Genomic DNA, 14,156 nt, shown 5'->3' with positions numbered 1-14,156 from the left:
TGTCGGCTGGATACGAACAGAGGACGGGTGGCTCTCTCTGACTTTTCAGTCCATGTCACGAAACAAATAAGGAATGCAAACGTAGTGAATTTCCAAGGCGCTCGCGTAGTGTGGCACAAACTCCGCGGGTAGGATATGCAACTGTAAAGACACAGGTCGAGGAAAATTTTTTTCTTGATGACCTTGGAAAGAGGATGGGTGTGCCAGTTGAGCGTATCACGTGCAGATGTCGCAGGCACTGGCTGCTAAGGTATCAGCTCTTAGTTAGGGTGAGGGACGGACGATGCATGAATGTGGGTCCGAGATCTGAACCTCGTCTCGGAGGTATATGTCAGATACAAAAAGGCACAGCGGAAGTCTTTCTTTTCTGTCAATTAGATTGTGCTCTCTACATTCGAGACATTGCGACAAATTCGACATGAACACTATGACCGATAACGCCTCTCTGAGCTTATCAGAGCATCTTACCAAACTGATACCGGGAACTGGACGACGCGAACTTCGTGAATCCGTGTTGCCAACGCTCTTACGATCCATCATAGATGTTTCCAAATGCCTTCGGTCATCTCTTGACATTCGGCAAGCTGGGAGCATCAACACGTCTGGGGACAGCCAACTCAACGTCGATTTGGCCACCAACGAGGCTATCCATTCCGCTATCAGGACATGCCCGTCGATCGTGGCAGCAAGCAGCGAGGAAGACGAGGGCGAGAGTCCAGTCAAGCACATCGGCGAGCAAGTTTCACGGCCCGTTACAAGCGAGCAGTACGCAGTCGCTTTCGATCCGCTGGACGGCAGCTCCATCATTCCAGCCAACTGGGCCGTCGGTACGATAATCGGAATCTGGGATGGCAAGACTGGACTGAACCAAGACCCCAGATCGAGGCAAATCGCGGCAATCCTTGGGGTTCTCGGCCCACGAACTACGGCGCTAGTCGCACTTCGGCTTCCCGAATCGGGTACTCCGGCCTGCTTCGAGGTTGGACTCGACGGCGAAAGCCAGTCTGTACAGGTGTTGCGATCAGACGTCAGATTTCTGGACGCGACTCGGGTGAAGACGCGATACTTCGCTCCGGCCAACCTGCGCGCCGCCGCACAGAATCTCGAATATGCCTCACTCGTCAGCCATTTCATCAGGAACCAATATACTCTCCGCTACTCCGGCGGCTTGGTCCCGGATGTCGTGCACGCGCTCATCAAAGGCCATGGCATCTACATTTCACCAGTAACGTCGGAAAGCAAAGCGAAGCTGAGGAGGCTCTACGAGCTTGCGCCGATTGCGCTGCTTGTCGAGTGTGCTGGAGGAAAGGCGGTCGACCCAAGCAGTGGGGTGAATATCCTGGACACAAAAATTGCGACAGTAGAGGACAAAGCCGGCCTGGTGTGCGGGGCGACGGAGGAGGTCGATATGGTGATGACGAGGCTCAAGACGGCCGCCTGATCTGAACAATATTCAAGGTCAGAGCGGGGATGACCGACTCATAACGACTCCCGACTCTTGAATAGAAGTTAGACCTGTATGGGCCACGGCGAATTGCCTGTCGGATATGATCTCTGGTCTCTTTGGTGCGTTTTCATTGTTGTTGGAAGAATCGAACTTTGTTGATTCTGAGCCGTGTGTTCACACACTCTCAAAGACGTCACTGTGGCTTAGACCCTTTCTCAGCCACTAGAATAAAACCCACGGAAGAAGCCGAAAGTCAAATGTCCAGCGATGAGTTTGACTGTCGATGTTACTTGTATTTGCTCAGCCATGGGGCGAATTGAAATTACTCCAAGAATAGATTGTTTCATGCTTGAAGCTGCTAAATGCTAGACTCTTTCCGGTTAAGTTAGCTGTGCGTGAAGACGGATGATTCGTGTTCAGACTCGGACTGGGGGTGACGCTGAAACACGCAATGATGCTTGAAAGTTCACACCCTTGAATCGAGGCCGTGATGGAGAGTATTTCGAGTTTGTTTGAAAACGTATGCGGTCGGCGGTACATCTACTTGTTCTACGCATTTCGTGTGCCCCAGGAGTCGCTATCCGTATCTCAAGAATACTCCCCGCACCGCTACAGGAATCTGGGCATTAACTTTTGATCGAGCAGTACAGACCCTGCATTGATTTCGAAGTCTGTATCGGCTCTCGATTTTGCCATTAGGTCGCGTGTGCGCCCACTGACTAAGAATCTGTGTGCTCGCAATAGAGCCTGCGGGGTTTTCCACGTTGAGAGACCGTCCGATGCCCGGGGCTTGAGTACTTCGATTGAGCCCTTCACGTTCTTCGGATCAAATTAGCAAAAACTGAAACTGCGCATTCCTGCACGGGAAAGGACAGATGCAGCTCATATAAAAATAGATCATCAACCATTCGCTGTGCTAGGCAAACTCGGACTCAAGGACTCTGTTAGCCTCAGCCGCAGCTGAAGCAGAATCTAACCAGCCCCCACGGATATGCTATAATATATCTCGCACGATAATCTCGACGCATTATTTACCCATTGTAAACTTCCCGTAAAGACTGTGTCGATGATTTAAGAACGCCTTTCTCCTAAAAAGCAAATAGCGAGTACCATGCTAGGATTACCCCGTGAAGGCGTTACGGTAGAATGGCTTCTCCAGCCATTCAAGGCGGTCATCTTTCAGCCAGTGATCACCGGTTTGCTACTAGCAGTGGTTTTTGAGAAGCCGCTGGAAGCTCAAAGCGTGATCTACCAACTCTTCGGAAGCCATATCACCATTACCGGCTTGAGAAATGGCCTAGGTGTTCTTTGCGGGCTCGGCTTGCTGTTCAGAGCGAACAAATGGCTCAGCCGCCAAGCGCTCAATAATTGGACGTCCGATAGGAGCTGGAAATGGGACCGTGAGGTGGTTGTCATCACAGGAGGCTCCAGCGGCATTGGCGAGATTCTGGTGCACGCTTTTGGGGGCAAGGGCATCAAGGTGGCCTCGTTGGACATTCAGAGCCCTCGAAAGCCTCTCCCGGCGAGCGCACGCTTCTACAGCGCCGACATTACGTCCGTCAAGGCCATCGGCGAAGCCGGCAGACGGATCAGAGATGATCTTGGCGAGGCGACGGTGTTGATTCTGAACGCGGGCATCGGAAGCGGAGAAACCATTCTGGCCGAGCCAGTGGAGATGCTGGAGAAGACGTTCCAGGTCAACACGCTGTCGCATTTCTACCTGGCAAGGGAGTTCCTGCCCCATATGATCAAACACAATCACGGTCATGTCGTGACAGTGGCCAGCATGGCGAGCTTCACGCCGATCGCGAGCAATGTGCAGTATTCTTGCACCAAGGCATCGGCGCTGTCGTTCCACGAAGGACTTGCTCAAGAGTTGAAGCATAGGTACAGTTCGCCAAGGGTGCGCACCACGTAAGCTCTCCGGCTGTCTCTGTTGTGGCCTAACCTAACAGAGGATGCAGAGTTGTTCATCCGTTTTGGACACGTACCCCGCTAATCGAAAGATTGATGACAAGTCCGCACTTCAAGAAGTTCGTGTTGGAGCCGGAAACAGTTGCGGGCGCAATCGTAGACCAGATCATGAAGGGCGAAAGTGCGCAGATAATACTGCCGACACGCTTCAGTCTTCTTGCGCCCTTACTGCGTGGCCTTCCATCGTGGCTACAAGTGGCCGTTCGAGACGCTGACAAATCACTGATGGACATTGATGCTGTCAAGCGTTAGGTAGGGAGTTCTTTGTAGCTTCGACGAAGTCATGGTGACCAAGATGAAATCTACCTCTCAACAAAGGCTTTGGAAGTTTCAAAAGTGAAGCATGCTGCGACGCACTTGCCACTTTGGAATCTCGCTTTTCTCTGACGATCTTGTTCCTATTGTCGTCCAAGCACCTCAACTACCTCAGATGCCAGTACGATGGATGTATGAGCGTTCAGAACAGCTGTCTGACTCGTTACCCCGAGGCTGAACCGTCTGAAGAGGGCGACCTCGATCGACAGTCAGATGTTAAAATCCGCAGCAAGTTTCGCATGGGCATCGACTCGTTCTCTGGCGTTGTACTAGGATCAGAAGGATCTACGGTTTTTTTCTTGTCTGAACATGTGATCACGTGTTTGGTTCTACGAAGTAACTACTTCAGTCCTGTCATGGACGGGGATGATTTCCGTATTTTATCGCAACAGGGGCAGGGATGGATGCTCAAATGACGTTGCCACGCATAGAAATTCTGCATCGTCAATCAGCATGATAGAGAGCATGGGGATTTGAAAGTTCGCTCGTCCTCGGCACGACGAAACCTGACCAAGAAACATGTGGGGGAACATGTGGAAAGTCGTCGAAGTCGAGATCGTGGCATGCGAGCTCGTCTCACGTGTATGAGCGCTATATCTGAACTTAGTATGCTGAACAGAGTAATGGAGCCAAGAGGTTGTCCTATTGGCCTCCGATGACTAGCAAAGGCTCGCCATTGCCTTCCCTTTGGCAATCGTTGGTGCAGAAACTAGCAACATGGAGAAGTCTTGGTGACATTCTACTTGGCCAGGGCAGCTGCTGTGAATGCGTACGCAAGGGGCAGCAACCGTGATGATGGCACATCGAACGCAGACGGACGTTTTACAGTCGACAGTCCGGATCAGATGCAGTCTGCGTCCAGGTTCGCCGTCCAGCCCATCCGAGGCTATCGCGACATTGAAGGATCGCATCGCCGGCAAGCACGCACGCGGAGGCTGCAGAAGCTGGATGGCGTCGGTGGCGAAGAGGAACTTGTGGAACTTGTGCGTGGATGGCGTGAAAGGCAAAGACGGATCTTGGCAAGGATGAATTCGACCGGACGAGGCGGGCCAGGGCGCAGCATGACACCATCGCACCCATTTTCGAGACGACGGCGGGCATGACGGAGCTGGGCGACGTTGACAGAGAGGAGCCGTGGCAGCGTTGTACGCGTGCACATGGCCTTTTGAAGCGGGCCGTTCCAAGTAGAGTGCGCTGTGCGGCGACGATGCGTCACTGGACTGCACAGCATGACCCAGCCTTCTTACGTCGACCGCCATCTCCTGCGCTTACCTCGGATGCGGCTGGCACATGGAGCCCAGGAACAGGATGCGATCGCCCTCTAAGCCCAGCACGACGCAGGCCAGCGGGCATGCACCGCCGCAAGAACACATGGGCCGGGCCAAGGGCCAGCCTTTGCCCTTGGTCCGCTTCCGCTGGCGAATGCTCCGCAAGAATCGAGCTTGTCTGCCGTGGTTGAGCCCGGCTTGGCGTCGAGCCCCCTTACGAATACGAACGGGATCGAGGCGGGCGTCGGGAGGCGCAGACGCTGCGTCATAGCATCGAAGAATCCCAGCCAACGTCGGCAGATCTGGCGGAGGTGAACGAGCAGCCTGGAGAAATAAAAATGCGATCATCGTCAGGAGGTCGACCCGGTCTCTTTCAGTCCTTACCTTCCCATCCCATCTCAACTCCCTCGAAGACAAACTCTCTCCAAAGTCTTTCCGTCCGGAAGCGTCCCATCGCCCGCCAGAAGCCGCCGTCTTCGTAGAAGCGACACCAGTCTCTCGCCAATCTCGCGCCTGAAAAAAGAAAAACAAAACACGTCTCCCAGCAACATGGTCCGGCCAATTGCCCTCTTCGCCCTCGTGGCCGCTCCTCTCGCCTCCGCCCAGATCCTCAGCGACGTCACGTCCGTCCTTGGCGACGCGACCTCCGTCATCGGCTCGGTCGGCACCAACGTCGCCAGCAACGTCGAGTCCGTCGCCACGAGCGTCGCTTCCGACGTCACCAGCGTCGGAGGCGGCGTCTTCTCGACCGTCACCTCCGGTGCGGACGGCCTCCTCTCCACCGTCACATCCGGAGCCGCGGGCGTTTTCTCGACCGTCACGTCCGGAGCCGCGGGCGTCTTCTCGACCGTCACCTCCGATGCCAACGGTGTGCTCACCACCCTCACCAGCAAGGTCGAAAGCGCGGCCTCGGCTGCCAGCACCGCCGCAGTCGGCTCCAGCAGCAGTGGAAGCGGCGCGATGCCGACCGGACTTCCCGCCCAGGGCGCTGCTCTTGGCCTGGGCATGGCCGTCATCGCCATGTTGTAAACAATATACACATCTCTATCGGGACTTGGGGTGCACGGAAAGTGGTTTTTGATCAGAATTGCATTACAATCTCCATTACAATATCCATCCTCGTTGGGTCTGATGTTCCTGGATCAGGAGCTTGTTTGAAGGCGTTCGCATAGCATATCCAATGCTTGGAAGTACAAGCATGTCGCGAAGCATGGCTAGCTTTTAATTTAAAAAAAAAAAAGAAGGCTTTTTTATTTTTCTTTTCTCGACAGCGCTGCGCCACCACATTTGTGAAGTGTAATCTCACCATCTGCCCTGCTAGCACATACCTGCGTCTGTCTCAAACTCTTTTGACTTTCGGCATTTTCCTGTGAGCCACGCTCTCTGTCGTCGCCCAGCCTGGTTGGCAAAAAAAGAGCAGCCAACTTAACTCGACCATGGGAGCGCCAATTTTAGACCTTCTTGATAGTCTGGGATGATTGCCGCTCCAAGGTTTTCACCACTGTTTTTCACGCGTGGAGCGACATGCGCGACCGCACGAGCGCGGACGCAGCACGAACTTCTGTGAGCTGTTCAAAAACAGGCCTTTGCTCAAGGCAAGATGCTGTGGGGCACTGAATACTCAGACATGAAATGGACAGTTCAACACAGCACAGGGTACACAGCGACACAGCATAGTAAACAGGCCAAGGAATTTTTTTTTTCTTTTCTCTTTTCGATACGAATTGCATCTGTGAAGAGGATGACGTAGCTGATGAGCTAGAGGTGCAGCCTTGTCTCAGAGTTTCCAGTCGCAATTCAACTCCTTAGTTGCTTCTGCGTAGCTCACGATTGACTGTGGTGACAAGGTCGGGTTTGACACGATTGTCACGATTGTCACGGCGCCAGTCATGTAGTAGATAGCATTTTTTTTTTCCCAGACTTGCTCGTGTCAAATTGCTTAACGCGCATGACAGATAGGCCTCCCATAGAAAGCGTGCATGAGCGGGGACATATTTAGCATGCTTACTCCCTCTGACAGAGGAAGTCAGCATGTTCAAACACCTGTAGCATGCATTTGCCATGATCAAAGGCCATCGTCTTGCACATTTTCATGAGCAGCTGGAGGCCAGACATCGAAGCGAGACGTGCTGTTCAAGGCTGCAGAACCATGACTAAAAGACCATTGCCATTTCAACTTTGCTTACTGGCTCTCGTTTCGAAACTCCTCAATTGCCGAATTACTTTTCTTCTTTGTCTGGCTGATACCAGATATACCTTACTCTGCCTTTGTACATGCATGGGTATCCAGTCCATCGAACATTCATTGTCGTCTCTCCAAATCACGTCCATCTCTCGTACACCAAGAGCTACATGCATTTTCACAAGTGTAGATGTCAAGCATTTCTTCTGCTTCCTTTCCTACAACCCTGCAGTCCCATATGTGCCGCCAGTATGTTCATTCTTTGGGATCAGGCTTCTTAAGCTCAGCCTCGATGGGAGCTTTCAACGCCTCCGGCTTGGTAGTGCTTGCCCATCGGCCAACAACCTTGCCGTCCTTGCTGACGAGGAACTTCTCAAAATTCCACTTGACTCGTTGCAGACCAAGCAGGCCGGGTTTCTCCTTTTTAAGCCACTGCCAAACAGGATCGGCGCCATCGCCGTTGACCTCGACCTTGCCCAGCACCGGGAATGTGACGCCGTAGTTGATGCGACAGAAGGTCTGAATATCGTCGTTAGAGCCCGGATCCTGTCCGCCAAATTGGTTGCAGGGGAAGCCAATCATCTCGAAAGCGTCTGCAAAAAGTTCTCGCGTGGTTAGTTCATTTTGTCCCGCAGCCGAGGAGCAGTCGCGGCGATCCGTGAAAGTCGAAACACGTACCTCCGTATTCTTTCTTCAGTTGCTTGTAAAGCATCTCCAAGCCATCAAACTGAGGAGTGAAGCCGCATTTGCTGGCCGTGTTGACAATTAGGACAACCTTGCCCTTCAGGGTCGAGAAGTCAAAGGGCTGGCCCTTCTTGTCCAATGGTTTGAACGAGTAGAATTGCGAAGCTGATGCCATGCTTGTGCTTGCTGGATTTGAGACCGCCGCTGCTGCTTTGAGAGGTCTGGCAAAAGAATAGAAGGTTTTGCACAAGAACAGACAAGAGACACGAGAAAATGGAAGCTCACTGTGCACGAGGGCGAGCTTTTGATACAAGGCAAGCGTAGGGCTCGGAAGCGATCTGGACGTTCGATTGACTAATAGGACGACACGACTTCCACGTGGGTATGACGAGGTAGTGCAAGTTCGAAGAGGCTGGTGGGGGGAGTGAAGCGGACGATTTATCGGAGAACAGCAGAAGCGAGAGGGTGCGATGCAGAAGGCCGGGTTAGCCGAGGGTGCAGGCTTTATAAACATTCATACGATGGACGACAAAGTAGGCAAAAAGGCCGGGGTCGGTGGTTGGTTGCGTGAGAGAGATAGAGGTCTGGAGCATGTCTGGTTACAAAACATGTCTTGCCTCAGAACAGAGACGCTCTGCCCAGATTGCGTCGGACTGCGCCATGTGCTCGAGCGCTCCACTCACGACGCCGCCTTCCGCTTGCTTGTCCGGCCGCACCGCGCATGTAACTAATGAGTGCACAGTAGTCTCCTCCATACAGAGGGACCGTGAATAGCAACGCCGAGCGGTATTTGTTCAAAGCCGTCGAGCAGAGAGCGTAACGGGGGTTGGGCTCCAGGCATCGGGCTCTGCTTTGCGTCTGTCAGATTGGATACGACTCCGACTGCAGCACACTAACTCCCTTCTGACTCGTTCCCGGACCAGCAAAATTCAAAAAAAGAGAGTTCGGCGCATCATCGACCACAACTTTGTGGCTGACGTCTCAAGCTCGGAGAGAAGATTTCACGCGCGTCACTGTGGCGCGGCCAATAGACTCGCTGACATGTGAAGGCGTAATGCTGATTCGCCCGGCTCGGGCTTGATGAAGAAGATTTGGGCGGGGTTTTGGGCTCAAATGAGCTGCTGCTGAGAGCGAAGGAGGACATGAGAGGGGTTGGGAACAAGCAGCAAATGAATCTTCTCGCTCGCAGCGTCAATGTCGTCGATAATGTCAGATTTATTTTTTTTTTGTCTGCTCTGCCGGTGAGATGCAGTTAGAAACTTCCACCACAGAGCCAGCGGTCGCGACTACCTTCCGACGAGGAGGATTGTGATATCATCACGTCATTCCTCGACTTCCCAGTCGTTCTTTCCTGTAGTTCTTTTCTACTCAACACATCGCTGCCGTTTAACGCCCATCCAGGCTCGTGCCGGCAATCGGACGACCAGCAAACCCGCGCCGCTCGCTCACTCCACACACAAAGTAGCGTGACTGAATGAAACCTCTTTTTTATTTTGTTCGTTGTCAGGCCAAATCAGTTGGTTTCAGTTTCTCCCCGCCCTAAACGGGAAGCAGCTCGCATGAGGCGGAGAGCATACATGCGACGAACAGCTTCCATACCTGTGCGTACACGGCGCGTTTGCAGCAAGACAAATGACGACGTCCGCACCATATGGAGATGGTTCGTGAAGCGTTCAGGCACTTGCTCATCAACCTTGTACGTGGTGAATGACTGTGATACTAACTTAAGGCACATGAAACCGATCAAAACGAACAGAAACAACAACACTTCGAAATTCAAAACAAAAATATCTCTCCCTCCAAACCTTTCGCGGCCGCGTGGATCAGCCATCAAAGACAGCCAAAGGATGTAGTCGAGATCCAGTGCAGCACCACTTCCCACCCTTCTTCCGGTTCCTCAATCCGTCCAGACCACAACATTCTAGATGCGCTCAGACCCACAGTCCGACTCGGTAGCACTGGGCGAACTTCGAGTGTTCCTGGCATTGCAGACCATACGCGACAGGAGAAACTGGTTATTACTCCGCCTTTCTAGCTGTCTGCTGTAGGTTTGCCGGAAGCACAAGTGCTATAGCCTGGAACATAGGGCTTCTCCTGTAGCCAATGATGTCTTGACAACCACCAAGTTAGGTTGTCCATTCACGGCATCTTTTGAAGACAGAGCATTTATCATTGAATAAGTTCACGCTTTGAGCCTTGACATTCTGCACTTCAGAAATCAGTACGCGTCCTGAAAGAGATGTCATAAGTGAATGTGGAGGCAAAACGCACTTTTCATCACTCTATGTGCCCTCTGCCCGTCAACTTGGACACTTCAAGCTGAATGCTTCTCATTGTCTGCATCTCACTGTTAATTTGCGTAAGTGCGATGGCAAACAGAGGTCCATCGAACTCCAGGCCCTTGGTAAGCTTCTCTAAGTTCTCCTTGCGCTTCGCCCATTCTGCCTTAAGCTGCATGATTTGTTGCCGCTTACTTGGAAGTTTGGTGCTTGCTTTAGCCTTGTTAGCTTTGGAGCCGCTGGAGCTTGTGGTGGCAGAGCGCCTCTTCTTGCCCTCCTGCGGATTTTGGTCGACCCAACCGTGGCATCGAGTCATGTGATCTTTGCAATTGTAGGACCGGCGGAATCCGTTACCTGGTACGGATCGGTTGCACGGTGGGTATTCGCACAATGACTCCTCATGTCCGTGCATTTCGTGAGCTTCACGTTCATGACGAAGAAGGCACGCAGTGGAAGAAAATTGAAGGTCTGCGCATTTGGAATGTCGGCAGCGAAATGGTTTGATGTGGGAATCAATGTATTTGCTTACGGACGGTTAGCGCCATGTTCATAAGATGGAACTGGAATTTGGGCCTAGCAGAACATACTCATACTCGCATTTGAGCTGCTTCGGCTCGTGACTACAGCCCTCATTGGCGAAAGGGCAATGATATAAACCGTCTTCGCTGGGACGAGCATTGTATAGCGGGTGGTTGCGAGCTGGTGTAGAAGCCTCGCTGGAGTAGCCGGTGTTGTCTACATCTGAGGCGGATGGAGAATCCGGGTAAGTCTGCCCAATGCTGCTCTGTGCGTCAGGGGTAGAAATGCAAAAATTGTGGGGAGAGCCATACTGCGAGGACAGGTCGACGTTGAATTCAGTATCATGTGCAGAGTAGGGGAAGGATTCCATCTCCAAGTCCTGCGAATAGGATGAATAGAAACCGCTGTCAGTATAACTCTGAGATGGCGCAGCGGATCGTGCAGATGCCCTCCTTGAACTAGCGAAGGCTTGAGTGTACGGCGCTTGCCCATGCTTCAACGTGCTGTACTGGGACAGCTCGTATTCGGATGTAGCATTGGAATGGGCGTATGATGAGTTCCAATCGCCTTGCGAGTTGTTGTCCATGTCCACTCGAGGATCCAGGTACGTATTACTTTGGCAGTTCTCCATCCCAGCTTGCCACTGGTTGATGTTGTAGACTGGGTTGAAAGAATCTGGTAAGTTTTGGCTGCACAAGAATATTAGTATCCACATGGGCCTGGCCATCAAAGGATTCAAGTATCCAATATACGAAATTGATCTGATAGTAAAAAAGAAAAAAACACTGCAATGGTGCGGTCTGAGTTTCTCGTGTCGACAAGTTGCTAGCCAACAGTTGCTCCACCCTAAATGGTCGGCCAACAGTCTCTGAACATCGACAGTTGAAAGACGAACCGGAAGCACCTCTTCGACCAGACAACGAGTGTAAATGGGAGTCCCGTAGATAACCTTGGCGCACGATGGATCCTGGAGAATTGCATTGGCAAGACTCTGAATGATGCCAATTCACTTTGGGAATCGGTAACTCTACATTTACAGATCAGTACACATCATGCCAAGCGACACGACTAATGCGCCACGGTAATTAAGGTAACATACAGTTTGTGGCATTTTCGCCAGCCAAACTATGCACCCGCAGCGTAGCTGCATTTTCCAAATCTACCATTTAAAGACGTCCTTCCATGGCCTAGTTTTGGTTAGATCCTGGTCCGTGTGGGATTTCCATGGTGCGATCCTCCCGGCATGTGTACATTGCATCAAGACTTTGGGAGGAACCTTAGGCAAACCGGGTCCTAGAATCCTAGAAAGAAAGTGCTTTTCTACAACAGCCGAAACGACCCGACCAGGCACGACCTTTAATGGCTCACCTTTCCTCTCGTCCCTGGGAAATTTGGCTTCGTTGAGAGTGTCCTGAAAGTAAGCGGGTTGAATTACCAGGAGGTGATGGCCCAAATCTTTCCTAATGGGATATTCTCCGGGGAGAGTAGCCTACACACTATTGGCTGGACAATGGAGATACGCCGTCAGCAGTTCCAGGTGGCGCTGGATGTCGACGGGTCCATCCTGGGGTGCCTACACAATCATAGATTACAGCAGTAGCTGACAGTCTATGGTCAAGAGAAGAGGACATTAGGTCCACGAAGCGTTCGTTCTTGAGCCGATAGACTTGATTTGCGCCCTGGAGCGACTTGTTGAAATCATTGACCAGACTATTTCGTGGGGCGGCGAAATGTCGTACTGAATTTGTCGAACATACATTCAGTGCTGGGAAAGTATGAAATAAAAGGCTCTGGATCACTTCCAGACAGAGCCCAACAATTCAATCCTTTGCGCAAGTGAGATCCAAGGAAGGACGATGTGGACCAGGGAAATCCCGAGGTATTATCGAGTGAGGATCACGGCTCCTATGGCATCCAAGCGTCCCGGAAAACGTGGGGAATATCCGCAGTCGAGAGCAAAACTCTACGGTGCAAACACGTCCTGGAAGGGGCCATCCAGTTCTCCCTCCGCGTTCGTACGACTTACCCTTTGGCAGTGTTGATGACAAGCAGCAAACAGGACAGTGGGAAGGGTACGGGGGAAAAGAGATACGGAAAAAGAGCAAATATACGAAGAATCCTCCTCAATCGAGATGGCTTCCTTGAAAGCAAACCAAAGTGGGTGCTCTATACCTGTAAAAACCTCGCTGATCCTGATACATTGCGACTGAACGTTCCACTTTCCTCCTGGGGAAAAAACGGGCACGGCTATTCGTCCTCTTTGGGGGGAAAGAAGGCGGGAGTTTTGTCAAGGAAACAAAAAGGTCTCGTCGAGCTCAATCCCGGCGTCTTTCGACGGGAATATAAATCAAGGTGATCTCGTCGCTGTCGACGTTGGGCAGAGTGGTGAAAGAGTTGGGAAAATGTGGACGGGAAGGGGAGATGGGGCGTGTGGACGTCTTTTAAGAAAAGCTAATTAGACGAGCGGTCGAAGCAGCGACCGCGGGAGCAGAAAAATTAGCGGCGAAGAGTGCAGAGAAGACGGGAAAAGCAACAGCGCGAGCTTGCACGAGCGTGAGGGCGGTGAGCGAGTGAGAAGCAGAGAAAGAGCGATGGTGGAGCAAGTTGGGCAGCAACGGCGCTTGGCACGCTGCAGAAGGACGGACGGCAGGGGCGACCGATTCGACGCGGCCGTGGCCACGACACCACGGCAGGCGGGGATCAGCTTGCTACCGGACAGAGAAGGCGCGGAGGACATGGGCCTCGCATGTTACCACACGGCGCTGTGCAGCCGGGAAGGAGCCCGGGTGCAGCGCGCCTGCGCTTCACGTGCACGCGAGTCCTCCAGCACAGCGAAAGCGCGCCGCCAGACGCTGGTCGTCGTCCAATCCAGCGACGGCTCCATCAAGCGGGTCCTCGCTTGCGCTGTGCGAGGTGGCAGCACGTCAGAGCCCGTGCCCGCCATCCTCACCCCGTCCCAAGGCAGCCCATGACGTATGCCGGCGCTGCACTTGCCAGCTGCGCCAGGTTTGTTGATAAGAAGCCTCCTGCTGAACAAAGGCGGCCGCCTTCACCGGAACAGATGGACGCTGTGTGTGCTTGCGCTGTCTGCTGCCTTTCGCCTGTCGCGCTGGCTGAAGCTGTTTCCTTGTCCGCGCCGACGTCGACTGCAGGCAGGCCAACAGTCGCCTGGCCGGCCTGCAATGATGCTGCGCAAGCCGAAGGTGAACAGGGCGAACGTGCTTAGGACGGACGTTCAGGAGAGGCGGCCGTGACCAATACAGCACGGCTCGCGAACAGCCCCCAGACCCGCTTGCAATCTCTCCCCGTTGTGGCAGCAGATCTTCAGGAGACTGCAAATCACGCCAACCTCCAACATTTCTTCTGCAACATGGCGGTATGAGGAGGCCGTGGTTCGCAGACTCCTTGGCTGCATCAACAACACAAAGAGCTTCGTACTACGGAATGACAATGAACACTCCTTGGCTCCTAGCTTACCACTCGCTTGT

General features: G+C 52.8%; 5 protein-coding genes across 6 annotated transcripts; 3 read left to right on the top strand and 2 right to left on the bottom strand.

The window, feature by feature from the left end:
• Positions 1 to 418: 418 nt before the first annotated feature.
• On the top strand, positions 419 to 1,777 carry PV09_08139 (uncharacterized protein; the record flags this gene model as incomplete). Its single annotated transcript, XM_016361997.1, has 1 exon — positions 419 to 1,777. The coding sequence occupies one exon, from the start codon at positions 419 to 421 to the stop codon at positions 1,439 to 1,441; it is 1,023 nt and encodes a 340-aa protein (XP_016210117.1). The 3' UTR covers positions 1,442 to 1,777.
• Positions 1,778 to 2,558: 781 nt separating this feature from the next.
• Positions 2,559 to 3,673, top strand: PV09_08138 (uncharacterized protein; the record flags this gene model as incomplete). The annotated part of the gene is made up of 2 exons (XM_016361996.1): positions 2,559 to 3,361; positions 3,412 to 3,673. The coding sequence occupies 2 exons, from the start codon at positions 2,559 to 2,561 to the stop codon at positions 3,671 to 3,673; spliced, it is 1,065 nt and encodes a 354-aa protein (XP_016210116.1).
• Positions 3,674 to 5,079: 1,406 nt separating this feature from the next.
• Positions 5,080 to 6,033, top strand: PV09_08137 (uncharacterized protein; the record flags this gene model as incomplete). The annotated part of the gene is made up of 1 exon (XM_016361995.1): positions 5,080 to 6,033. Exon 1 carries the CDS (start codon positions 5,554 to 5,556, stop codon positions 6,031 to 6,033), a length of 480 nt encoding a protein of 159 aa, XP_016210115.1. The 5' UTR covers positions 5,080 to 5,553.
• An 865-nt stretch (positions 6,034 to 6,898) lies between these two features.
• On the bottom strand, positions 6,899 to 8,468 carry PV09_08136 (uncharacterized protein). Its single transcript, XM_016361994.1, has 2 exons — positions 7,865 to 8,468; positions 6,899 to 7,779 (listed from the first exon to the last, which is right to left on the bottom strand). The coding sequence occupies exons 1-2, from the start codon at positions 8,382 to 8,384 to the stop codon at positions 7,442 to 7,444; spliced, it is 858 nt and encodes a 285-aa protein (XP_016210114.1). The 5' UTR covers positions 8,385 to 8,468; the 3' UTR covers positions 6,899 to 7,441.
• Positions 8,469 to 9,074: 606 nt separating this feature from the next.
• On the bottom strand, positions 9,075 to 13,103 carry PV09_08135. 2 transcript variants are annotated; one of them, XM_016361992.1, is made up of 5 exons: positions 11,768 to 13,103; positions 10,980 to 11,695; positions 10,737 to 10,928; positions 10,142 to 10,673; positions 9,075 to 10,074 (listed from the first exon to the last, which is right to left on the bottom strand). In XM_016361992.1, exons 2-4 carry the CDS (start codon positions 11,393 to 11,395, stop codon positions 10,148 to 10,150), a joined length of 1,134 nt encoding a protein of 377 aa, XP_016210112.1. In that variant the 5' UTR covers positions 11,396 to 11,695; positions 11,768 to 13,103; the 3' UTR covers positions 9,075 to 10,074; positions 10,142 to 10,147. The 2 variants fall into 2 exon arrangements, with proteins under 2 accessions (XP_016210112.1, XP_016210113.1); XM_016361993.1 differs by having other exon boundaries at positions 10,980 to 11,357; positions 12,841 to 13,103.
• Positions 13,104 to 14,156: the final 1,053 nt, after the last annotated feature.

This window comes from Verruconis gallopava, assembly GCF_000836295.1.
Source record: "Verruconis gallopava strain CBS 43764 unplaced genomic scaffold supercont1.37, whole genome shotgun sequence".
In the NCBI taxonomy this organism is placed as follows: Eukaryota; Fungi; Ascomycota; class Dothideomycetes; order Venturiales; family Sympoventuriaceae; genus Verruconis; species Verruconis gallopava.
This window is presented reverse-complemented; position numbering and strand designations above follow the sequence as displayed.